Source organism: Drosophila teissieri, chromosome 3L (genome assembly GCF_016746235.2).
Source record: "Drosophila teissieri strain GT53w chromosome 3L, Prin_Dtei_1.1, whole genome shotgun sequence".
NCBI classification, from domain to species: Eukaryota; Metazoa; Arthropoda; class Insecta; order Diptera; family Drosophilidae; genus Drosophila; species Drosophila teissieri.
The window spans coordinates 5,266,549-5,293,403 of record NC_053031.1 but is presented as its reverse complement, the minus strand read 5'-3'; the positions used below and the strand labels follow the sequence as shown (position 1 = coordinate 5,293,403).

General features: G+C 40.7%; 2 protein-coding genes across 2 annotated transcripts; both read right to left on the bottom strand.

Annotated features, from left to right (window-relative positions):
- Positions 1-4,441: 4,441 nt before the first annotated feature.
- Positions 4,442-6,423, bottom strand: LOC122616436 (shematrin-like protein 2). Its single transcript, XM_043791888.1, has 5 exons — positions 6,381-6,423; positions 6,112-6,251; positions 5,940-6,045; positions 5,481-5,768; positions 4,442-4,888 (listed from the first exon to the last, which is right to left on the bottom strand). The coding sequence occupies exons 1-5, from the start codon at positions 6,421-6,423 to the stop codon at positions 4,863-4,865; spliced, it is 603 nt and encodes a 200-aa protein (XP_043647823.1). The 3' UTR covers positions 4,442-4,862.
- A 3,142-nt stretch (positions 6,424-9,565) lies between these two features.
- LOC122616992 (nascent polypeptide-associated complex subunit alpha, muscle-specific form) lies at positions 9,566-21,999 on the bottom strand. Its single transcript, XM_043792619.1, has 11 exons — positions 21,987-21,999; positions 21,653-21,778; positions 15,880-16,009; positions 14,487-14,815; positions 14,111-14,339; positions 13,443-14,048; positions 12,286-12,324; positions 12,031-12,219; positions 11,902-11,964; positions 11,732-11,842; positions 9,566-11,669 (listed from the first exon to the last, which is right to left on the bottom strand). The coding sequence occupies exons 2-11, from the start codon at positions 21,674-21,676 to the stop codon at positions 9,997-9,999; spliced, it is 3,393 nt and encodes a 1,130-aa protein (XP_043648554.1). The 5' UTR covers positions 21,677-21,778; positions 21,987-21,999; the 3' UTR covers positions 9,566-9,996.
- Between the last annotated feature and the right edge of the window lie 4,856 nt (positions 22,000-26,855).

The following is a 26,855-nucleotide window of genomic DNA, read 5'->3' as shown; positions in this document are numbered from 1 at the left end:
TACGAATTCTCTGCGCGGTGCTGTTAATATAAATCAATAAAAATCCAACGCCAATTCGGCTGGGAGTCTGGGCGTGTCTTGGCTGTTTCACCCGAATATTTGCCAACTGATTAGAGCTGCTATCCACCCAAAATAAAAAAGAAGGGGAACATACAAATTATTTTATTGCCTCCCCCTCGGCAAAACTGACACAGATAAGTGAAAGTATCAATGTCTTTGTTGTCAATTGTTGAGTCAATTATTTACCATTTAATGCTGTACTTTTAGTAGGTTTGCAGTGGAGTTTTCCGCGCCCCTAAATCCATTTACCCCAGACAATTGGACTTGTTTGTGGTAGTGGAGTTACGCCAACTAACTGCCACTAAGTGATTTATTTGTAGCAAGGCTTGGGTGTAGACAGAGCAATTACAGCTACGCAAAGTGTTTCACTAATTTCTGGCCACAAAAGTGCTGATAAAAGGCCCTTTAATGAGTTTGCGATTTGCTCGAAATAAATATGTAGAACACTCCTTCGCTTCTTAATTAAAATTTGAGCTCACAAGCAGGGGAGAAATTTCACATGAAACACATTCTCGATCTATAAATACAGCTATGCTGCTTAATTAAGCTAAATTCCTCCGAATTTTCAGTTTGGAATGTTATTCAATTTGTTAAATTCCTGCTTGAAATTTAATTTGCACTGCTTTGTATGTCTTTACTGTAACCAAGTACAAAGGATTTGTGCTGTTCGTTGCTCCCTTTAAGATGCGAAAATTGAATTTGGGAAGAAAAACTCATCAGGAAAGCGACACATGCACGACAATGTCCATCAGTGATTGACCCACCTATGGGGTCCCGAACGAGCAGTGATTGTCTCGCAAAAAAACAGAAAGCTGAAAACAGACTTCAGAAAGGCTGGAAGGCAGTGAATTTTACTGGCAAAAAACCAGACTGAAATGGAAGCTGAAGGCTAATAGGATTTGGGGGTAAGTGCGTAAGGAAAATGTGGCTCCTTTCAGTTTAAGCCGCACTTGAACGCTTTATAAAAGAGCACTGAAGCATGGCAAACTATTCAATTACTTTAAAGTTGCGCAATTTGTGGGTGTGCATATTTAAAAATTCTTTTTTACCCTTAAACAGCTTTTGCAGTTCACAACCAGATTAAATTCGCCAGCATGCTGTAATCAATTTAATCGGCTTTCAGTGCACACTCAGGTATTTTCCTGAGGTATTGCGCTTAATCAATTTATTCTGTGACCCTTAAAGGGTGAAAAAATTGTTTAAATTTGCAAACTTTAGGTAGAAATTCTTACATTGAAATCACATCCCACGGCAGCCAAGTTCCACACATACTTAAGATATTATTTGAACAGATTTCGAGAAGGTGGCATCATGGCGTCCATTAGAGCTCGTGTGCGAATTGAATTAAATACAAACTAATTTAACTAAATTCGCATTATCATCGGGACCAGAAAAGTTTGCTTCAACTCGCAAACTGAGTTGAACCAACAGGTCTAGCTCAGCCATCAGTCTGTTAATTCTGTCTTAATTTAATTATAGCCTTACATTATTTCAGCTCACTTTACCCACCGGCAAAGGCCTACATGTTTCGCCAGAAAACATTTTCATTTCGCATCGCGAAAAATTATCATCGAAATCCAATAAAAATAAGTATATAACGTGTTATTCCCAACTTTTTATGTACACAAACAACATTGATTGATTTACCTTTGGCTTTGTGATTATTTGGATTGCGAAGTGTGTTTTTTTTACGGTCTGCCCTTTAAGAAGTTCAGTTCATAAAATTCCTCAACTTCGAGGTTTATTCATTCTGGATTATACATTAAATCGGCACTAAATTTTCGCCAATAATCGATTTTGTGTTTGGGCCAAGTTTTTTACGCATACAATCAAATGCATTTATGCAGAAATTCCGCTTCGTTGCGAGCGGCAAATGCGAACAAGCGATTTGTTTTGATTTATCTGTAATAAATTACATAGCTCAAATGAATGCCAATGGCGATTTGCCCCTCAGTCCATCCGTTTATAGATCAGCCTACTCTGCTACACCTCTCTTGTTCAACGTTAATGGGAAACACAAACAGAACTGAGTGCGATATGATAATGATTTTGAATCATTTATAGTCTGGCTTCCTTCCGACGGCACGTGCTGAAGCTATCACTAGAGACTGGGGGATTTGGGATTGCAGTTGTGTGTTTTGCAGATACAATTTATGGCTGTTGGTTTTGTGGTTAATCATCAATCAGTTATATCGATTTCACTTGCTTTTCCCCTTTAGCTCGAGGTCGGTGCTTGTGATCTTTGCACCTAACTCTTACCTTTTTGGGAATAATAACTGAAATAACTGAAGCACGTGGCGCTTTTCAGGTGCTAATTGGTTAAGCATGCCATATAATGAACTCGCTTTGGGCAAAACGAAACACAAGAGGCGCGTTCTATATAAAATTAGCCAAAAAGCACGATCTAAACAAAAACGCGATGAAATCGAGTTTTGATTATATGTAGATAATGCGGAGCAGAGACTGCGAAACGCCCAGAAAAAAGCGTCTAATTGTTGATTAGCGGGCTAATATGGCGGCATTAAAGTGTCCATTTTGTTGTTGAACTTTGGAACAGAAATTATGCAACTATTGACATTGAAAATGTAATAATTTTCAAGAGCCTTAAGAGTTTTCCATGTACATATGAATAATTTAATGGAAGAAATTGATAGCAAAACCTCTGCATTGCAAATTGCCAATGAAACTGGCATATGGATTCATAAATTTAAGATACGGCCTTTGAGCCTTTTTTAGTAAACGAATTCACATCCAGGAATAACTCACCTTTTAGTAAATTTGAGCCAATTTACGTTTGCAGCCTGCCTGTGTTTTTGATTCTAATCAAATTGGGTTCCAATGAAATTCTAGTAAATTCTATTTTCTCTGGAAGCGCTTATTAAAATCTGGCGTAAACTTTTCCACTGACCATTGAGTGAGAAAATCTTTCTGGGAAAGCTCGAAACTTTGTCCTCATGTCAACTATGGTATTCCTACGATTTTCTGCCACCTTCACACGCTGTTTAAGCTTGCTTGTGTGCAAGTTTGGCCAAGTAATTACAACACTTGGTCCCAGTTTTGGTTTCAAGCAGCAACAGCAGCTGTGGCAAATTATGAACTGCCATATAAAAGTTGCGCCATTTCCCGCAGCCCAAATGCCAAAGGGAAAGCGAAAGTCTTTCGCCAGACTGATAAGAACGTGACGAAAGCCTGGGTGAAAACGATTTTCCGCAGACTGCTGACTGGCTGGATGAGAGTTTTAAATTATACAACAATTTCTGTGAGTAGTTTCGACCCTTTTCTGTTAGCAGTTGAAAATATCCGTGGGATGCCTTTAGTTTTTGCCTGCATATTGACTTCTTTAGAAATTGCAATTTTATTCGCATCGTTATGGCATTCAACCCCTTTGCTCTTTTGTTTTTCCGCTTTGACTCAGTGGGCAGCAGCAGCAGCAAAAAGAGTTTTTGTATATGACATGCAAATATTTGCGCTGAATAAACAGACGCGGCACTCATTATGTGCAATACTTTTTGCATTATTTGCCAGCGTTGTTCCTTAATTAAAATGCTGTTAACATTTGGTTTCAATGCCTGATGCGCGGTATTTAATCCGCGCGGCAAATGAATATTTCCATTGCCATAGGCGAGCCAGATAATTTCATCGGTTTTCGTTATTTTTATTTATTTGTAGCTTGCGCCGGCTAATTATTTCTATTTGCCTTTAATGTAGAGCGCAGCACTGCCATAATAAACAGTGCAAAATAAATGAAGACCAAGGCAAAATACACATATACTCGTAAATGGATTCGTATTCTCTTTCAATTCCATTCGATCATAATTTGTGTTCTTTAATGACCTGGGAATTCGGTTTTTATGCCTCCGTACCTATTCTAAACAATTTGGCGATAAATTTAAAAAAAATTCCATATGAAATGCTCATCTTATTCGTTATGTATCTGTATCTTGTGTCTTTGCTTCTGCACTGTTTTTGTTTTTTATGTTTTTAATTTTATGACTGCACGGAAGGAAGCGGCGCATTCAATGGAACCAGCCAAATGAGCAAATGGGTAAATAAATTAAAAATCGCAGATGGCATGAATGGAGGTATGCCTTTCAGTGCTTTTGTCATTCATTCATGTGTTTATGTAAAAAGCAATGCTAGAAATATAGAAATTCCATTTCAGCGCCTCTTTTATTACCTCAACTATTTGCCTTCGAAGAGAAAATCGTTTGGTTTTTGAAAAAATCTCTTTTTTTTAATAAACTCAGCTATTGGCTTTTCAAATTTTTACGCCTTTGAACTGACAAACTAAATAGCCAACTCTCCCCAGCCAAAATATATCTTAACTTTTCTTCTGCGTCAGCTGCATTCTGACTAATTAATTTTCTTATGGGCAGACATAAATTTGTTGGGAAACATTGCTTTATTTAACAGGGGAAATCTATTAGCTTATCACAAATTGCTCTCAGCACATGCTCAACTGGCAAAGGGACTCGGGCGCTTTTCCGAGAAAATTCCAGTGAAAACTTTGCTGCGCTGCATTTACGAGCTTGCAGATGCCGAAGGGGAAAACATAAACATGACTTTACTTAAAATTTAAGGCTTAGTGCTCAAGATGCTGCACACACTTTGTCTCCCCGCAAAAACTTGAAGATATTTTCGATGCGACGTTGCAGTTAAAGTTTGCCGGTTCAGGGGTTTATTCGTCTTCGGAGATGTGTTTGCTAATAAATTGCTTATATAAGTTTTACGATCTTTTAGTGTGTTGGTTTTGATGCGTGCCGGAGTGTAACATTTGGTTAAGTTCTTGTGTCTTGACGGCTTTAGCCGAAAGTACTGCGCACATAGCCTGAAAAAATGTGAAAAGAGTGATTTGAGTGAGGTCGAAAAGTCGGCAACGCGTTGCAGCCAAACAAGTAATACGTATAGTCAACTTTCAGGTTGAAGCTGCAAAAGTGCAATTAAATGTAGGCATCAGTTCAGACAGTGACACTAACAACACACAACACACATTTTTACCGGCACTGGAGAGCATGAATATGAACGACTGACAAATTGGCAGATTTGAGTGTGCAATTGGGCGTGTCCGCAGGTAATTTGAATGCCTCATGGAAATCTAACCTAGAAGCAAATTAATTACGCGCCAAGCCAAAGCGACAGCTTACACATTAAATTAGTAGCAATTGAGATATGGTTGCGTATTTTATTATTAGTCAAGCGGTATTAGAGAGCGGCGAAAGCAGTAACAAAAATGCAATAACAACAGACACAAGAAGCAGATCCTCAGTTATAGCCACGATAGGAACTCGATCCATAGGAACGATCCCTCGAGTTTGGCAGGCCCAAGCGATCTGTATCATCATAGTAGCCATATCCGCGATTCCGCTGGCCCTGATAATCCCGCTGCCAATATCCCGAATATTGCCTTAAACCGCCATTACCTCCGTAGCCGCCATATCCTCCGTATCCGCCTCCTTGGCTTCCCAGGATGTTCGTGGTGGGATAAGTGCTCGTGGAATAGTAGTTATAGCCCTGGGTTGGGTAGTAGTTGGAGGAGCCATAGCTGCCCTGGTTGGGATAGTAGGCGTTAGATCCGTATCCCGAGCCTGGATAATAGCCCGATGAGCCGTAGTAGTTCGTATTGTAGCCGGGATAGTAGGGATTGCTGGGACGATTGTAGTTGTAGCCATAGTTCGGATACCCAGTGCCAGTTCCAAACAGATTTAGCACTAAAAAGTTGTGGGTAAAGCAGAATACAGATGGTTTAATTACGCACCACCTTCTTGGGTATAAAAACAATGACGCAAACATAGAACTATTTCAAATGTTCTTAAGAAATCATTCGAGTAAGCTTAGAAGCATGTGAATGATGGCCAACTATAAAACGCTGGTGTACTCACACTTGGCCGAAGTCTCGGCGGTTGCCAAGTCACCTGTTGTCGTCCTGGCCGCAGTTGCTACCTGATTTTCTGGGAGCGCCGCACTCCAGACTCCAGTTACGGCCAACTAAAAAGTTAAAGAGCACTTGGTTTCGGTTATGTACACAAATTGAATATTCCTGAGAGCACTCACCATTAGGGTAAACAGCTTGATGAACATGACACTGGACTTAACTATTTTTAAAACGAAAAAACGAAACAGTAGGCTTTCCGGCAAGAGAGGTTTGGAAACCAAGACAACTGCTTGGCTCGGTTGTTGGACGTTAAATAATTCTGTTTCTCAGACAAGGGGCCAATTTATATTTTTCATTTTCCGGCTGAGTTGCTACGCTCAAGTTGAAGTCGCCGTCGACGTCGCTGAGACAAACAATCCGCAACAGAAACAAAACAAAGCCCCCTAACTCCCGCACTTGTCGCACTTTAGTGTCTCCTCACTCGAGCTCATTACTTATTACTCATACGACACGTTGGTGTGGCCAAAGCAAAACTCCAGCGGAACTTCCCACCTCAGCAGGTGGGAATCCAGCCCTAAAGAGTTCTAACCATTCTGAGCAGCGCATTGAGGCCTTTTCAGCCAGTGATTATCTATGATTATTGAGTAATACGCGTAATATTCTCAATTACTCGAGGCAGGTGACAAAATAAATGCCCATCTTGCCGGTGCGTGAGCCGGGTTTAATATTACCTACCTATTTGCCTTTGCAAAACTTTAACAAACACAAATAGCCAAGGCAAAAACAAAAACAAAAACAAAACCGAAACCAAAACAAAAACAAAATACAGAGAAAAGCCTCGCCCCGGTAAACCATTGAATATTTACCCACAGTTCACAGATCGCATTTCTTTCAAGTTTCCCGCCATCTCGCCATGAATGAGAATGCTGAAAACGCTGCTGGCCAGGTCGTGTGTGCTTAGTATATCTTTAATTCCAATTATCTACAGAGAGTTTGCTATCTAAATATTTAGCTTTTTTGACTTCTTGTTGGTTTTTGTGAACTTTTTTTTCTGCTGCTAACCTCTTGCATAATCGCCGGTTATCGTGGTGGTGCAAATAGACCGCCACGTATGCTGTAATTCTTAAAGGCCATGAGAAGTAGCAGGCTCATTCATAAAACTCCAGTTCCCAATCGCACTAGAAAGCTTGAAAATTATCTCAAAACCGTATTTGTGTTTACCCGAAATTCGGCCTCCAACCAAACCCTAAAACCAACTGAAGAGTTCACAGCTAATGTTCAAGATACGATGTGTGAAAAGTATCGGCTATTTTGCAACATGCGGGTATTACAACTCTTTGGATATTTACCCAACATAGTCGTAAAATATATCCCAAAACTGGGTTACTCATGTAGCCAAGGTAAAATTGTTACTTGCCAAAGAGTGCAGCCCATTTTATGAAGAATTTAATAACAAGTATGCCGCCAACGAGATGCATATTTCCATCGGGTAAAAATTGAAAATTTCCAGTTAATAATTTAATAAATGCTAATGAAATATCTGCGCTCTGTTTTCTTTAAGCTGTAGGCAAAATTATGCCAAGCCTTCCAAGCTTAAAGGCATTTCCATTTCATACCTATCAAAACAACAAAGAGGAAAAACACAAGAATAATAAAAAATAAACACAATGTATTCATTTCACTCTGGCTTCAGTGCCTCTCTTTGTTTGCCTATTGATTTCAAGTCCTTTTCCAAGGACCTCACCTGCTCGGATTGCTCGTGCATTGGGGGCACAAAAGAGCCTTACACATATTTGCAAATGGCAAATGTTGCTGCCAGATATTTCTTGGCGACAGCCATTTTACGCATCAGGAGCGGCAGATAAATCTAATTAGCTGAAGTCGACTACAGTAAACCCTGCAAAATTTAAATATAAAATAAAAGTAATTATTATACCCTACTTATGTATATCTGGAATGTGTGTGGCTAACATCAATTACACTTATTCTATAAAAATATAAATACATACATATGTATATATAAATATATGATTATTATAGATATAAATATATTATATGGCAAGTCAATTTCTAACAGATCGCGCAAATGTAGGTAACACGAAATCAATCAATTAAAGATGTTACTTAAGTCAATGATTTTCTTAGATGCCAGTATACTTTTAGGCCTAAATATCTTTGTAGGTACTGTAGATACACAAACTCAGTAATGGCGCCACTAAATTGGTATGGTTGCTGTACAGTAAAAATATCTAAAGAAAACGCCTTTAAGGTATGTAACACATTTGTCAACTGCGCCGGAGTACTTTTGTATGATATTCGTTACCTGAGGGTAAAGGTTACCAAGTTGTGTTGAAACCAAACCTTACAGTTTAAACTAACTCTTTAAGGCAAGTTTATTTGACAATGGCCACATGCGCACATTTTTTCTTCATGGCGGAACCAAAAAGGGTAATCCTCGTCCTCTATTTAAGTAACTCTTATGTACCGTAATCCAAAAGTAAATTATTAGTACATCTAGCTTTCAAAGGTATTCATCGTGTTCCTATTTTCCACATATTTCCCATATCCCATGGCAGATCCCATATCGCATGGGAGATCCCATATCCCATGGAATCCAATATTGTTTTTTTTTTAAATTTTTTTCAATTTTTGATGATGATTTTTGGATTTTGGCCGAAAATTGATTTTCTGTTTTTTTGCGATATAAATATCAGTATTTTGATCATAACATTCGAAATAGTGTTCCAAATATGGAAAGTCATATCTCGTTGAATTCGTAATTAAATTTCCAATCAAACTTAGTTTACCAAAAAAAATGTTTTTTATTTTCAAATTTTTTTCAATTTTTGGATGATGATTTTTGGATTTTGGCCAACAATTTTCTGTTTTTTGCGATTTAAATATCAATATTTTGATCAGAACATTCGAAATATTGGTCCAAATATGGAATGTCATATCTCGTTGAATTCGTAATTAAATTTCGAATCAAACTGTGTTTACCAAAAAAAATGTTTTTTATTTTCAAATTTTTTTCAATTTTTGGATGATGATTTTTGGATTTTGGCCAAAAAATTTCTGTTTTTTGCGATTTAAATATCAATATTTTGATCAGAACCTTCAAAATATTGGTCCAAATATGGATTGTCATATCTCGTTGAATTCGTAATTAAATTTCCAATCGAACTGTGTTTACCAAAAAATATGTATTTTTTTTCATATTTTTTCCAATTTTTGATGATGATTTTGGGATTTTGGCCGAAAATTTATTTTCTGTTTTTTTGCGATTTAAATATCAGTATTTTGATCAGAACATTTGAAATATTGGTCCAAATATGGAATGTCCCATATCCCATGGAATCCCATATCCCATGAGAGATCCCATATCCCATGGAAGATCCCATATCCAATGGGAGATCCCATGGATTTTTTTCAACGAATCTAGAAAACCCTTTTACTGTACGAGTAACGGGTATAATAATAAGGCCAGAATGCATTTTCTTAAAATTTTTATTTAATTTCAGTGTTTCTCTTTTGACATAACAATTCATTATTCCGTCTCAATCACGATTAGCGTAGACATTAAATAAACTAAGAACTAAAGCTGATAAAAATCATAAAGAAATAAGAGTGAACAAAATCATAAAAAAATAAAAAGCATACACAAATGCATAATAAACAACATGTCACAAAACAATTATCTCTCTTCTTTGCCAATTCACAGTGCTCTCCTAAGGATAAGTATAGATCACAAATAGTATCTGAGGGAGATATTACATTGGAGAGCTGCGAAACTCATCGTGGACAGGCGGTTTGGAGTGCATTTACCAAAACCGTTTATCATCGTTTTCGAAATTTAACACACGAAAAAGCGAACACATTAACTGGGTGCTCCATCATCAAATCATTCGATTTACGCTTCTTAAATGCTGGTTGGCCCTGCCTGGCAGACATTAAAAACACTTAGACTAGGTTTAGTTTTTCGAGGAGGAGGTAGGATCGAGGTTGGGATTTGGGGATTCAAGCGGGATCTGGGAGGGGAATGGGATGGTCCTCTCGTCCTTGTCTCAGTTCGTCTCGCTAGTCGCCTTGGTTTCGGGTTTGGGGTCAGCCAGGACTTTCTCTGCTTCGGGTTCAGCTTTCACTTTCACTTCCTCGCTGGCTGCTGCAACGGGTTCAGCCTGTACCTTCACCTCTTCGGATGCTGCGGGCTTGGGCTCCACCACCTGGGCTTTATTCTCCTCGGAGGCGGCGGCTGCTGGCTGAACCTCAGCCTTGGACACTTCGGAGGCGGCTGGCACGGGTTCGGCCAGGACCTTCACCTCTTCGGCGGCGGCTGGCACGGGTTCGGCCAGGACCTTCACCTCTTCGGCGGCGGCTGGAACGGGTTCGGCCTGGACTTTCACCTCATCGGGGGTGGAGGCGGCTGGCACGGGATCGACCAGGGTTTTCACCTCATCAGAGGCGGCGGCAACGGGTTCCGCAGCCTTGACCTCCAGCGGAGCCTCAGCATCGCTGGCCTCGCGTTTCTTGTGTAGTCTGGCCGGCAGATTCTGGGTGCATGAGCAGGGGCACATGCACTGATCCTTGGGCGCCGAACCCGTCAGCACCGAGTGAAGGCTGAAGGATACGCCAGGCTGAACGCCCAGCGGGAAGGAATCGATGTTCGTGTGTTGGTTAATCGAGTTCTCCTCACAGTTCGAGTAGTACTCCTGCGGCAGGATGACCACGGGCATTAGGGCGATAACGGCTCCCTTGGGAATCTTGTCCGGCGGATAGAAGGCCGGCTGTCCGGGGGCCTGTGGTATCACCGGCAATTGGGTGAGTGACATGGCGTTTATTATGCTGCCGAAGTTTGCTTGTCCATTGAAGCCGGAAAATTGTTTATTAAAGTCAACGGAGGCGGGATTGGGATAGGAGTTCGTGGTGGTGGTGGTTGTGGTTGAGGTAAGGGTGCTTTTCGATGAGTGCGTCTTATCGGCGTTACAAACACAGGACTGATCGCTGATCGATGGCACATGCAATGGGGGAGAGGGACGTGGCGTTACTTTCGGTTCAACGTAAACGGGTGGAGGTCGGGTCACGGGTTTGTACGGAACGGTCACTGGTTGTTTGGGCACCACCACGGGGGGCAGCTGTGGTGTATGGTACTGGATCTGCGGCGGTTGGGTCACCACCTTTTCGAAGGGTCGTGGAGTCGAGGGTTCGTAATAGACGGGAATCGGGGCCGGAGTGCGAACCGGAATGGGAGTCGGGGTCTTGGTCGGGGTCTTGGTCTGGGTCACGTATTTCGGAGTCGGTGGTGGTGGTGGCAAGTAGGTGTGGTTTTCAATATTACCCGTTGTCACTGGCGGTGTGGGAACGCTCTTATGTGGCTTATCCTTCTCAATAGTGGCGACGGGAACCTTTGGTTGTACGATCGTCGTGGTTATTTTTGGGGATGGCGGTCGAGGAGCGGGTACGGGAACAGGAACGGGAACGGGAGCGGGAACATAGGGTTTTGGAGTGTTGGGAGAAGAAGGAGGAATATATGTTAGTGGTGGCTTTGTCGTTACGGATGGTTTCTTAATAGCATAATCATTATTTTGTTCGTAATTCGGCTTATATACTGTTTTTGGTGGCTCAATTTCAATGACTTGTGAGTAGGATGGAGGTGGTTTCGTGATTTTACCCCGTTGGTTTGGTGGCAGATAGCCGGGCGTTTCCTTGTCCGAGTACCGGGGATCGTTGGGAGAAGGTCCTGCAATGCAATCGGATTTCTTCTAACATCTGTTAATCCAATAAGTGACTAATGTGGCTTACCAGGTGGGCCGGGTGGTCCCTTAGGTCCGGGCCTAGTGGGTCCAGGAGGTCCGGGTGGTCCCGGAGGTCCGAAAGGTCCGGGCTTAGTAGGTCCCTTGGGTCCGGGTGGTCCTAAAAGGTATGCAATTGCTTAATATATGGAACAATTTGGGCCGTCCTATAGAACATACCAGGTGGTCCGGGTGGTCCAGGTGGGCCGGGTGGTCCGTTGGGTCCGTTGGGTCCCTTGGGGCCTGGAATGCGAGTTCAAAATTGTAATACAAATGTGTTTTCGAGCACGGATAGAGCAGGGATTTTACCGCCAGGTCCTTTAGGTCCTCCTGGGCCGCCGGGGCCTACGCCGCCGCCGTCTCCCTTGCCGCCATTGCCGCCGAATCCGCCTTCGGGTCCAACCACGTGGACATATGGGGGTGCCGGTGGTCCAGTGGGGCCTTCAACGTGGACATATTTGCCCGAATCATCGTGATAATAGCGACCATCGTTAATACCTGTGCATGGCATTCGAATGAAATGAGTATTCACAGTTCTATACGTCGGTTTTCACAGTTACTCACCGTTATAGCGTCCGCTGTTGCCGTTATATTTACCGTTATCTAGATAGTGGATTTGAAGATCATAGAAATCGTTCGATTAAAAACTGTGCCGTAAAAAGTGTACTTTCTACATGCTCACGTTTTAACTACAGATACTAGCTACTAGTAACTACGTATATTAATCAATACATTAACTACAACAATGGATTTTCTAAAACTGCTCTAGGTATTCGTGTAACATTCGAAAATTACAGGCTTACGTTCTACACCGACACCAAAAATAAATAATAAATAAAAACGAAAATCAGAACAACAAAGCAAACAAGTAGGATGGAGTTAGTATTAAAGTATGGGCTTAGTTGGGGGATCAGGAGGAACACCGAAAACCAAACTAAAATAAATCACAGGTATTAATTGTTAGTTGCATTTATAGAATTGATTAATAGTCATTGCTCAAGCGAATTTTTTGTACATTTTCATGTGCCGTGTAATTATTTTACAATAAATGTGTGTATTTGTGTGGGTGTTTTGGTGTGTGGCTGTGTGGGTGTGTGGGTGTATCTGTGTGTGGATAGGTGGGTGTTGAACTGAAGAATCGGTGCAAGCATGGGTGAGATAACTGTGATCCGATCTCAGCCAAATGAACGCTGAGACACAGAATTTATGATCAATTGGTGTTCAATTTCATATTTCATTGGATAACTTTTTGTGCAGGGATTGTGCGCTCTTGGGAAAGGTGCTCTGATAAAGGATAACTGAAATCAAAAACGTGCCCTAGCATTGCCTGACTTAAGTATGTGTGTACGAGTATATGTTCTTTTTGGGGGAAAATTGGCAAAAAGGATAAAAGGATTATAGAAAATATTGAAGTAAGGTGCGAAATCATTGTTTCTTGGCTGAAAATAAACAGATAGTTGCTTAGCATAGTTTAAAGTTTAAGTACGAATTATTGTAAAGAAAGACATACGTTTAAGATCGCTATCTTACAAACTAAAAGCCTCGAAGAGAGAAATTTGAACGAACTGATCGCGCACTAAGATGAGAAATTAATCGATGTTTCATTGGCACCCTTTTTTTTTTGATTGGGTAACACCATAGCAGGCTACCCATCATCCGCTTCCTCCACAGCTCGTTCAAATTTAGCTCTCCATGAGTAGAGAAATCGTTGGAGGGCTAACCTGGAGTGTATGGAATGGCCCCAGGAAAACCGGTCTCTGTGTGCGTGTAGGTGCTCGTGTAGGTTCCCTCATTATCCGGGCGATACTGGCCACCGGCTCCGATTCCGAAACCGCTGCCCGTGCCAACGGCGCCACCGTTTCCGGTGGTATAGCGATCGCCGGAACCGGCAGCACCGCCGTTTCCGGTGGTGTAACGGTCACCAGCACCGACACCGCCACCGTTTCCGGTGGTGTAACGGTCGCCAGCGCCGACACCGCCACCGTTTCCGGTGCTAATGCGATCACCGGAACCGATTCCGGAACCGGCGCCCAGGCCAGTGCGATCGCCATCCTTATAGACCGGTTTTCCTGAGGCTCCTCCTCCCGCGCCGACCGGACCCAAGCCGCCAGGTGGTCCCGGTGGTCCCGGCGGACCCTTGGGTCCCTTGGGTCCCTTTGGGCCATTCGGGCCACCCGGGCCATTGGGTCCGAAACCGCCAACGCCTCCAAATCCTCCGTTTCCACCGAAACCGCCGCCAGAGCCGCTGCCTCCATTGCCTCCATTACCGCCATTGGGTCCAATCACATGCACATAGGGATTACTATCCGGCACGTACTGGCCATCATCTAAAAGGACACAAACGATGCAGTTTCCGATCCGCAGATCCCATCTCTAGCTCATTGCTCACTATTGCTGCCCGGTAGCAGGGTGTTCACCGAATGGAAGGACGGCGCCTGATCGCCGGGATGGCTGAGATCCGAATGACCCTTGTCCGTGCCAAAGATCCCCGTGCCCTGCGGCACCAGTGGACCCGTGGGCTTGTGGATGGGCAGACTCTTCTGGTCGGAGCCCTTGATCACAATTGTGTTGGCCGAGAACGATGGTATCGCATCGTTGCTACCGCCCTTGTTCTTAAACTGCAAAATATGTGTGTGTGTGCGTCGGATTAGAAGGGGTCCAACTGGCGCATTTCTACGCATTTCCAAGAATGCCCGTTAACCAAACAGGTTGAATTCTGGGAAATGTGCAGAAACCGCCCGGAACAGAACCCCATCAACCCTTACATCATCTAGGAAGAATGGAACGCCGTGCTGGGCGCCATTCGCAAACTTTCCACATCCGATGGGGAAGTACAGCTCCTCCCATTGCAGCACAATGCCCGGCTCCGATGGACCGCCGTTGGTCTCGCTGTACAGATGGGGCGGGAAGGTCTCCACTGGCATCTCCGGCTCCACGGTGCGGTAGCCGTGGGCATCGGCCACGTAGTGTGTTGCCCGGAGGAGGTGGTAGGGGTCGATCAGGCCGTAGCAGCCGTAGGTGACTCCATCGGGACCGCGGGTCTCGTGATGGAAGTTGCCGGTCTTGCCGACATCGTAGCCATACCGATAGGCATCTTTTGGGTGATCGTGATCGTTGTGGGTGGGTTCGTGTCGATTTGGATTGGTTTTTGATTTGGTGGTGTTTTGTTTGGTTTGGAAGAGTAATGTTTAGAGTATAACGCTTTTGTTTTGTTGTGATTGCTTGCAGTTTTTGGTTTATTTATTTTTTTTTTGGTTTGTAGTGCTGTGAGGACCTGTAAATGGTGTGTTTATATAACCCTAAGACTTTCGACTAACTGTGTTCTAACTTCTCTTAAAAGGGCGCTGTAACTGAAAGTTCGACGAAGAACCTAATCAGATGAGGTTTGTATAAGGAAAATGTTGGTGTTTGTTGTGTGCTGTTGTTGTTTGGGTATTTTTCAATTAATTTTTTTCGCTTTTTTGGTTCGGAGTAATCAATTTTGAGGTGGTGTGGTAGAGTTATGAGTATGCGAAGCATTTTTAAAGAGGTTTCATGTAGAACTTTTGGCCACTGAAGAACAAATGTCCACTACATAAAACTGTTGAAGGAAGTGTAAATTTATATGTAAGAGGAGGAGAAAGTAGCATACAATAAGAGAGAGGAGAGATATAGGTAATGGTTGATTGATTGATTGAGCGTGTATATATATTTACAATTTGATACTACGAGTTCTACTGGGTGAGTTTAGTAAAGCTGCTACGGAAATATATATAAATGTCTATATATATATAGGAGGGTACTACAATTGGTGGTTGGTTGTTTCGATTTTGGGGGATAGAGATTAATTGATGTAAGTCGGTTGAACTATCAAAAGGGGTGTGTAAGGGGGCGGTACAATTACTTACGACTACGGTACTACTAACAACTACGATAACAATTTGTTGGTCAAGTTAACTACTTAAGTGGTATATAAATAACGAAAACAATAACAAGGACTAACTAACTGCATGGATGGGTCAGATCAGAAATGGATGGGCAGTACAAAATTCAACTGGTTTTTACATAGTTAATGGATTGGATAAGGGATTGTACTACTTTTACTTTTCGGATGTTTTGGGATGGATTCAAGCGGCTTAGATAGGCACGGATATAAAATTGTTAAACGGCTTCACTTACTTGTGTCAATGTTTGACGAATAGTACTGACGGTTCGTTGTCTTTTGGTCGTCAATATCGAGAATCAGACGACGGTTCTGATCATCGAACTTGGCAGAGTACACGCATTGCAAGAAGATGCAAGCGACGGCCTGAAAAAAAGTGCAAGAAAAACATAGGCGTATGATTAATGAAACTGTCCAACGAAAAACCCAAATCCTACAACTGTCGAAAGATTTGTCACATTCAAGGCACGCCCCCACAGAAACCGAGCAAGTATCTCAAAGACTTAAGTCTTTGGCTTGGCTCGGCTCAATTTGCATACTCCGTTCAGAGATGAGCTCGTTTTTGGTTATTTGTATCTCCGACAACAGGCCCAAACAAATCAGCAGCCGTTTAGATCCGGTTCGATTCGAAACCGAGGCAAAGAAAAATACAGCAAAGCCAAAAAAAAACAAAAAAGAGAAAAAAAGAAGAAATCCGTTCACCAAAACCGCTGGCAAAATGTCAAAGGCATAATAATCAAATCACAACGCATTCTTGGCTCACTCGTCAAATGTTGACGGACTTTTTAGCAAACTGGAACTGGAGTTTGCGATTTGGCAGAACATGCTAATTTCCCAAGATTTGTCACAGTCGACCAAGAAAAACTAGTTGGCTTCCACTGACAGTAATGGACAATTAGCTTAGTTCCAAATGCACTTGCTGGCATTCTGAGTGGCAGCGCCAAATCGATTACCACTTAGCATCAGGTTTTAGCACTCAACTGTCCCACATAATAATCATTGGATCATCTTTTGGCCGAAGATCTCCGCCTGAGTAGCTGAGATTACGAAATTGATCCGCTCATCGATTTGCATATATTGTCCATAGAATTAATAAAAGCAAGTCGAGTTCCGGCATCGCCAAGACTTCCTTGTGGAAACGAGTTCCTAATATAGAATTAAAATATCATAATTCTTAAATATGTCGCCGCTGAGTTCGTAGCCAAAAATCAGGTGCGGAGTATGACCTTCGCCTTATGCTAAGTAATCGATTCGTTTATGAATTGATGGATTGGTTCGAGTCCAAATTGAGACTCCATCTCTTCGGCGAGGGTGTGTTTGCCTTAAGGTTAAAGAGGGATTGCAGTAATTAAAGGGGAGACAATGGCATTTTATGGCCAACACCCGCAATAGATTCCATCTATCAATAGCTGGCGATAAGGTCAATGATTTTGCGTCTTTTGTGGGTGCAAACAAAGTGGAAACCAAACCATGTGAAGGAAACCAAAAAAAGCGGAGACAAAACAAATGAATTTCTCATAAAACAAATTTATTTGCCTATCGCGGCCATCAAACGGGCCGAGATTCAAGATTGAGATTCCAATGGCAAAAAAAATGGAAAATATGAAATCTCATTAATGCAAATCGGTGGCTCGACAGATAACTGTCTTTTGATTGGCATATCTGCAAGTTTAAAATGTGGCCAAATCGCCTGCTCCAAAATCTCCGCCACTAATCAATAATACATAAATGGTGCACAAAAATGCCGGAGACTATGGAAAAAGCATTTTTGTTTTTAATTTATTATGCCATGCTATCCATGCTATCCAGCAGCTGCTGACAGCAGAGGTCGTTTCCATCTCACCCACATAACCGAGCCTGAGGGCAAGTTTTTCATAATAAATTTGTTTTTTTCCGCTTTTTATTACGAAAGTTTCTCATTATTTTCGCCCCTTATCGATTTTGAACTTACTACGCCAGTTGATTGCATTTGAAACTTCGTCTTTCACCTATGGGAAACCAACATATTGAGTAAGTTTTCCTTTAGTTCCAGCCTGGGAAACTGTTTTCGTTGACATGACGGAAATACGAAAATGCTGATGGATTGACTAATGTGACTTGCTGTCTTTCTAGTGGCAAATTGGAGGAAAGAGCCATTCAGCCATTGTTAATAAAGAAAGTGAATAAGAACTGTGCTTACTATTGGTACATTTGATTAGATAGGAGTGGAATATAAAACCAATTACTCTGGGCATTCATAAATAAAGTTCAAATATAGATTTATTTCGAATATGGGTTAGCCCAAAATCTGACAAATTTATTTGTTGTGCATAATTAAGCTCTCAAATTGAGTGAAGGGGCCGCCAAGCCCGCTTTTCGAGCTGCCGATCGCTGCACAAAGCCTCACATCAATTGCCAATCAATTAAACTCAATAGCCAGCCAACAAATGTGGGCCAAAATGTGTGTACACAGACGAGGCGTCATGAAAGAAGTGCGAAGAGGCGAATTTCGAGTTGCGAATGCAGTAAATCAATTCCAAGTCGCATAGATCATGCAAAACCGAGTGCCAACTGACGTTGTGACCCAAAAAACGTATATGGCTACGCCTTGAGAACCAAAGCGATCTATGGTTACTATCCAGCATACTGTGCTGTATGAGTAGTGTGTAGTATGCTCTATGAGCCAATGAATCTTGAAGAGTTTGCATAACTCAGCGAAGACAATTTATTAATCGACTTATTCGCACGCACAAGGCGGTTGTTTCTGTGGCTGCCAACATGATTTCTGATGTACAGCGCATTTTTCATCATCATCATCAGCATCTCGATGATCATAACCATACGAAAAGTAACCGGTTTAGTCATCCTCACACTTTTCGCTGAAGTATCTTGACTGCTTTTGCCCTTTGGCGGTTGGAGCGAAACTTTTTTTCGTGTAAGTATTTATACTTTTCAAGGTCGATCTTTTGCCGGCGGCCAATGAATTGTACAAGAAAAAATGTGCTGTTGTTTTTAAAAAAACTTTATAAATCGAATCAAAATGCAACTGACTGCGGGACGGCGACCTTAATCGATGACATCTTTTTGTGTTTATCAATTCGTTTTAGGATGCATTTTCGGGCTGCAGGGAATTGTGAAATTTCTCTTTAACGAAACATTGTTGGGGAATTGTGAAATGCCTGTTTCAACACACGCCCCAGCTTTCCGGCAAACATTTCCATAAAGTAAGAGATAAAGAGATGGCCGTAAAAACGCCTAACAAACATTCATGAAGCGCATTCATAAACGGGTAACCAAAAAATAAAAAGGTCCCCGCAGTAACAAAAGCTTTATAGGAACTGGACAAACTTTAAGATCTTTGTGCAAAATAAAACCAAATTTAATCGAAACGAAAATATTCTGGGGAACAAGTAAAACCAGCTGTGGGCGATGGCCTTTCGGCTTGGATTTTCCAGTTAATCCAGACTTGAATTTAATTAGCGACGCGTCTAGAATTCTTTGGGAGCAGAAAAGTGCTAATGAGATCAGAATCCATCGATAGGCAAACGAATTAGCCAGTTTGATCTGAGACAAAGCTGGGAATTTGTCCACCGAATGTGTAGCTCATTATCTCTGCGACTGTCACTGAACTTCCCCTGGACTTGTTCTGATTTATTAAAGCAATTAAAAAATAAACCGTTGTGCTTGGCACGGTCGAGCATCCCGAATGACATCATATTATTGTTAAAAACTTTTAACTTTTACTTTCAACTCTTGGCATTTGGCTGGCTGGAACTTAATGAATACTCTTTGAATAGCGTTTTCGTTTTTACCCAAAACCAGCACCAAAGACTTCCTCCATCGTATAACTATGTGTATGTCCATAGCTGCCGCCTTTGGCTTTTGTCTCTCCTAATCGCCGACTAGCGATCGAGACCTAATTTGCATTTCTAGATTCGAATTTAGATACAGATTCCATATTGAAATTTGCACAAACTTATTCGGCAACAAAGAAGCCTCATAAATTAATGCGGCATAAAAGGCGACCTTTTGGGCCTTTAAATATCGAAAGTTACTTGGCAAGTGGGAGAAATAGCAGAACCAATGGTGAAGTTCCCTGAACTCTTACGTAATGATGTTCTGGCTGGAATGATGTTCTTGCCCAGCTTGATAAAAAGTTCAATAACTTGTTTTTCCCTTTTTCTTTCATTTTGGTTTTGGATTAAATCATATGTATATTCTGGAAGCAACATGAACCACACCATTTCTTGGCTTAATTCTTGTATGTTCCATTAGAACTAAGTTTTTAACTATTTTAACTATTCATTGGACATAACGCTCCAATTTACAACCAAATAAATGCCGTAATTTATTTCAATTGCCCAGTTTGCCAGCAGCCAACTGTTTGTCATGCCAAACTCGGCTTTGGCTACTCCATTTTATGACTCAACATGCCTACTCGCCGATTAAATCTCTTCAAATTGCACTACACAAAAAGCGGGAAAGAAAATTCCGCGGACTCTTTAAAATTCCGCACAACCCGAGCTGAGAACAAATTTATAATAAAAAGAATTGTGGGCCAAGATGAGATGCCCCGTCAGCGTTGTGCCGCTGGGCATTAACAATATTTTTCTCCCCCAACTTCGCATTTTTTGTTGTTTCCCCCTTTTTGTTTGTTGGCCACGTACGTGCTTGGCAGAATATCTTGGCCCAAAACAGAGGCTGCTGCCGCAGGCGTCGGTGATAAATGCCGAGGCCCGCAAAGCTTAACCCCAAAAGACCATCGTGGATTGGGTAATTTTGGCAGGTGACAAGGGCCCCAGACCGAAGCCATTTTTTCTATCCCGACTGGAGATAGTATCGCGGCTCACTTAGAGCATCATTATGGCACCTTTTTGGGGAATTTTGGTGCTCGCAAAATAGCAGGTAAAAAAAATAGTAGCGGTCACAAGCGAAAAACAATTAACAGCTTTGGATAAGCATTATCTAAGAATATTTTGGCCATAATCAAATTAACACTCTTTTGAGATAGTATTTCATGATGAAGCAAGTCCTTGACTCATGGTTTTATTTAATCTCAACTTTTGCATATTTAATATGTGACTCCCTTAGACAGCAACAAGTAACAAATGATACAAAACACTGGGAATTTGCATAATGCACAGAATGGCAAAAAAATAGCTGTCACTTTCTGAGTATTAGTTAGATACCCAGAAATTCGTTATTTTTGGTAAACAACGTACTTCCCTACTGGCGCATTTTTGTGCGTTGACTAATCTGCTAACCCTGGCTAAAAACAACAAAATTGTACCGAGTATCGATTCGATTCCCAACAGCCATAATAAAATCCGGCAGCGTGAGCAGCACAAAAAATTCAAGTCAAATAAAAACTGGGCAATACTTTTGCTTCTGCGTTGTGCGCCAAAGCAAATAGAAGTACCTGCGTTTGCATCGCATCGCAAAGTTTCGAAATTGCCGGTATTCGTATTTGTTTGCCCAGAAAAATGCCGGTTGGCTATGACTATTATTATTATTAGTATTATTACTAAACGTTTACCCCAACAATGTCGCCTTCGAGCCCATACTTGAGCAAATAAACAGTGAACGGTGAACAGTGAATAAGGGGTTCCGAAATAGTTATAATTTGACCCGGACTTGTTAACGCTCGTTAAATGCGGAATTCCGTCTTGAATATCAGTTATGAGCTGTACGAATATTCTACATGCAGTTCGTAGCTCGTAACTTGGCTCGAAATTGGTTGCCATACATCACTCGATCGATACTCGATATTCGAATGTGATCAAACAAACTGAGCAGACGTATTTGCATTTAATGTTTGACAATATATTTAGCCAATTGCTAAATGTCATTGCTAAACATGAGATGAAATAACGATCGAATTGGAGGCCAGCTGAAGACATAACTTTGTTTTAAAACCGAAAGTAAGCTCAGTTTAAAGACTACAATATTTTTAATTGGCAATTAGGCATTAGGCGACATATAAATAGCTTCCAAAATCGAATAATTAAAAAATAATTATTTATAACTTACCATGCACAGAGCTGCACGCGCCATTTTGCAACGAGTTTTATGGTTTATTTGACACAAGAAACGCCAGTAAATATAAAGGTGTTTTGAATTTTACAATGGAATAAACTCAGTTATTCCTTTTCCAATCTTAAAAAGAAGAAAATGTTTATTTTAGTTGTATTGAAACGCAGACAGGCACACAGTTTTGCACTATAAAGTCGGAATTTGGCTAATATTCCTTCTTGTTTATCCTTGCAATTAGTACAGTTCTCTTGGGGCTGCTATAGCCATTGATCACAAGTGGTTGGATGGTGTTTTAGTATTTACTTTTAGGAGCCTAAACTAGAGCTCATACCGTGGTGACCGATGTGGACGAACTGAAGATGAACGCATCGAGTCTTAGCCATATAAACAGAGGCAGACGCGAAACAAAAAGGCGAAAAAACAAAACTCGACACAAAAAGACTAAAAATCGTACTTGAGAGCAGCTCCTAACCCATACAGAGACCTGGCTTAAAGTGCGTGAGTCTGTGTGAGTGTGAGTGTGACTGGAACGAGTTTGCTTTTTTCGCCGGATTCGTTAATTTATTTGGCCAAGCGCCGGAGAGATGAGCTCGAACTAAGCCACAACGGAGGCACGGGTCGTATACTTGATATATTGATCACTCTCCTCGAAGCGTTCGATTCTCGGCTATGAATCGAACTCTCTTGCTGCGAATTCTGTAGGATCTGCTTGCGTGTCTCAAGAATGTAAGTTCACTTTCAGGTTCTTGGGGTTCATTAATATTTAGAGATGGATTTTTTTTTCCTCATCTTATTTGTTCTCTTTTATGTTTTATTGTCTAGCGTGTTTGTTTGTTCAAAGAACGTTTTTTGTCTTTAATTGAAAATTCGAGTTTTTCGTGTTTATTTTGATTTAATTTTATCGTTAATCGAACATATACACAGATATAGATATAGTGGTCGTTTTATTTTTCTCGCTCCTGCCGCTGAGGTTTTATATTTTGCTAAATATTATTTAGATGGTTTATTGATTTAATTAAAGCTTTGCAAAAAAACCAGGCGAGCTTGGATTTATTATACCTGACGCACGATTTCCGCATATACTAATTTTTCTTCCTGTGTATGCAAGGGGCATAATTAAAATTCCTCTGCAGCTATTGATCGCAACTGAGCCAGAATTGAGATATTTCTAAATCCTGATATGAACTCACACAGTAGCTAAGCAATTAATCTATGAGCTCACGAACCCAATGTCAGATAGGATTACCAATCCGTTTGCCATAATTCAGACACCTTTTCATTTAGTTGCGAAACACTTCCGTTTAATGATCCGCTTAGCTAGAATGTTTCTCAAGATTTTTGTTTTGCATACATTTCTTATAGAGTTGCTGACATTTAAAGCAAATTTTGCGGATTAAATGGCTTGACTGCCAGAAACGGGAAAACAATTTCAGCTTATTTCGAAAACTTGGCTTGCTCTTGAATGCAGCAATTGACACAGAAAATAATCAGCTTCCTCGCTCTTGGACATTAAACAGGATGAAGTTAATGACAATGCTTAAGTCAAGGACAAAGCCCACCGTATGAAGACAAAGTATGAGTATTTTCGACTATAAAAACAGAGATGAGTAAGGGAAGTCAGCAGAGATGGAGAAATCAAAAGTTAAATACCCTTCAATCAAAACTGAAACAATGGCAATTAATTAAAAGGTAAATAATTACTAATAATAATTAATGAACCAAAAACAATTCTTAGCACGTTTTTTTTACTATATATATTGATTAATAAGATTTTGATTTTAACTTTCAAGATACCCTTAAGGAAAGGGCAATCCAATGAAATCGAAATTGGCTCAGCATGCAACCATCCAACGCAGCTGGTGCTCATTTTTTAAAATATGTCTACGTGGGCTTAGTAAATGATTAAAGAAATAAATTTTAAACAATTCGCCAATGGCAATATTTGGCAAGGCTGCATAAAAAAACTTAATACTTACTAAAAGAAACGTAAACACTCAAATACTTAAATGCATTCTCAGCATTCCTTTTGTCTTACCTGCCACGAATATTGACCTTGACATAGCTTAGTAAATGGGGTATATCTTTATCCTGCTAAGCGTTCAGCATTCTCAAATTATTATTACATTTTTTTTGCTTTAATTTTAGCCGCTTCGAGTTGACCGAAAAAGAGGAAAAACGAAATGAAATATTTAAAAACCGGGGCTTTTGTTTTGTTTTAATTTTATTTCATATGTAAATGCATTTTTGACAGCGTTTCATTGACAGTAAAATTATTAAACATAATTTCGCGATAAACCCAAAAAGCATCAAGTGGTTGAGATAATATTTAGGCTCTGAAAAGGGACAAAGAAATTGTACATATTTCAACTGAGATTAATCCAAATTTGTTACTCAGCGGAATTTAAATATATATAATATCTATACATATATTTTGCAAAATTTTAGCCCACACAAAATTAAATTTTTATGACCACAACGAGTCACACACAATAAATATATATATTTTTTTGTGAAATGACCTTTGAGAGAACAAAACCCCAAAACGAAAAACTTTTGGCTATCATCAGTCGCAAAACAAGTTAAATTTTTGTTAATCAAATTCATAAGCCGGCGAAACTATCAAGAAACCAAAAATATAAATAGAAATATACGATTTTAACAAGCCCAAGCCCAAGTTCGATATGGAAAAAGGAACAAGAACTGAGCAAGTTTAACCCAAGATAAATATCTCATGCTAACAAAGAACCCGAAGCGAGTGAGCTACGCAATGTGGCAACATTTTTGTGGCAGACAGAATGTGTACGTGAAGCACCAAATTTAGAAAGCCTACCAAAAAATCAATTTGTTGCAGTCTCACCGGCGAAATACCAAAAGTCAACGCCTCTGACTCAAGCCGATGAGATGAGATGAGCTGAAATGTGATGGGGGAGATGGGGAATCGTTACCATAAATCGTTCAGCCAAATGGCTTGCTCTACTGCCAATGAGTCATGGGTGTGCAGGGCAAGTCCCTTGATCCCAAGTGCCCATGTTGCATGTTGCATTCGACGACGACCTTCACATCTCAGATATCAACGCAGATCCCCCCATCCAGCAGCTGTTTCCTCCTTCAGTTGCACGCATCGATGCTTATGTAACCGAAGTTGAATGACTCTTGCCATGTTGCCCTTGTGCAATCTGGGACCCAAAAAGTAAATCAACTTCGAAATCCTGATCGCCCCTTCTCGATTGTTCTTCTTACGCCATTTCCGGGCGAGTCTACTGGACTTTAATTTCAATTTGATGGCAAAAACGAAGAACGCCCCTGTAATCCTTTAATGTCGGGATGCCGTTGAAAGGAAAAGTTTTTTTTTTTTTTGTTGAGGGGGCAGCCTAAAGTGAAAGGCGAAACGCACTCGTGGATGCGTCACAGATGCTCTGGCAGAAGATACATTTACATCCGTTTGCAGTTTTCGCAGAATTTAATGGTAGCTGGGAATTTATCCGGCCGAGCAGCTTGAGAATGATTTTGTAATTATTACACGCAATTCTTTTGGAATTTTAAAAGAGCTGCTACGTTTTTATATGATGACAAGTTTCCAATTATTAGGCTTCATTTCTGGTAGTTTCTTTATCTCGACCAACAAATTATATGTGATGTCATCGTGGCGTTTCATTAAAAATGCATTAGTCAAATTTTAGATAATCAAAAGAATAGCAGGCCTACGATATGATTTGTGACAAAATCAGGAGCGGTTCCAAAAGATCAAGTTATACAGTCTTTCTAGTCTCTCAACTATTTAACATGTTTTAAGCCTTGCCGTAATAACAAAAAGCAAAGATTGATCTTAAGTTTGTGTAATTTTTTCAGCTATAATAGCAAAAGATATGGAAGAAATGAAATAAAGTAGCGCCCGAATAATATCTCTAATCCGCCCCTGTTCGCCGCATTGGTCATCGCACAATACGTGAGAAATTCACGAGAGTGAAAAAGAATTCGCGGCCAATTAAGATTTGAAATAATGCCAAGACAAATGACGACCGGGTCTGATGGAGTGACAGCCCGCAATTGTCTTAGGCACTTGGCCAGAAACATAATCCGCTTGGCCATCTTATCAATGATATCAGACACCAAGAACTTGTTTGGCCAAGGTGGAGTTTGTAGTAGCATCTGGTAACATATAAACAAATCATTTGCATACAAATTGTGGCCGAACACTGAGAGAACATTAAACCACCATGTATTGGCGATAATTCGTGGAAGGGGCGACCTCTTCAGGGGGGTGGAGCAAAAACCTCAAGGTCGAACATGGTCAGACAAAACTGCAAACAAATTTCCTTCACCTTCTTGCAATCAATCAATACACATTTGTGCCGTTGACTGTCAACACCGAGCGAAATTTATCTTCTTCCATGGATTGAATTTGATTTTTACTTCCGTTTCGAGTGCCTAAAAACTAGAGATACACATTGACCAATGCTTATGTGGGCTTATATTTCGAGCCAATATTTGCCTAAGCCGGGCACTGAAACTATAAATATTTATTAATTTATAAGCGAGGCATTTGTTTAAATTATGACACCAAATTAAGCTCACCCGAAACAACGAAAGCCGCAACTTTAAGTGGTCAAGACGAAACCCATAAAGCCCATAAAAAACTAAAAGATTGTTTACAAAAATGAGCAAGAGAATTCCTGAATTTAAATCCCACTATTTCAAGTGGTTGAACCTCTTAAAACACCTTTCAAACGCCTCACCTGCCCAGATTTTTTATCTCTGCTGATTTATCGAAAAATAATGCGTTGCTCACATAATTTTCTGAAGAGGAAATACAAGCCCCAAATCGCTTTAAAAGGAATTGAAACTACGCTAAAAAGCGCGCAAACTAAAACAGTGGCATTGAAGCTTCGCACAAATAAAAACAGTGATTAATATAAGCTAAACTTAAGATTGTGGGCCCAAAAACTGATATATATATATTACCCAGCTCAGGTGTCACATTTTGATATTAATGGGAAGCAAGAGGCAAATATGCATAAAGCAACAGCAAACATTTTACGAACTATTTGGAGGAGGGAAAACAGAAATTAGCATGGAAATAATTCAATTAGGTAACTTTGATCCATTCTCTTGTTCGTCATTAGCACACAAAGCTCACTTTAAATTAGATCATAAAAAAATCTTGCAAAAATCTACAAATTCAAGACCAATCAAGAACTGC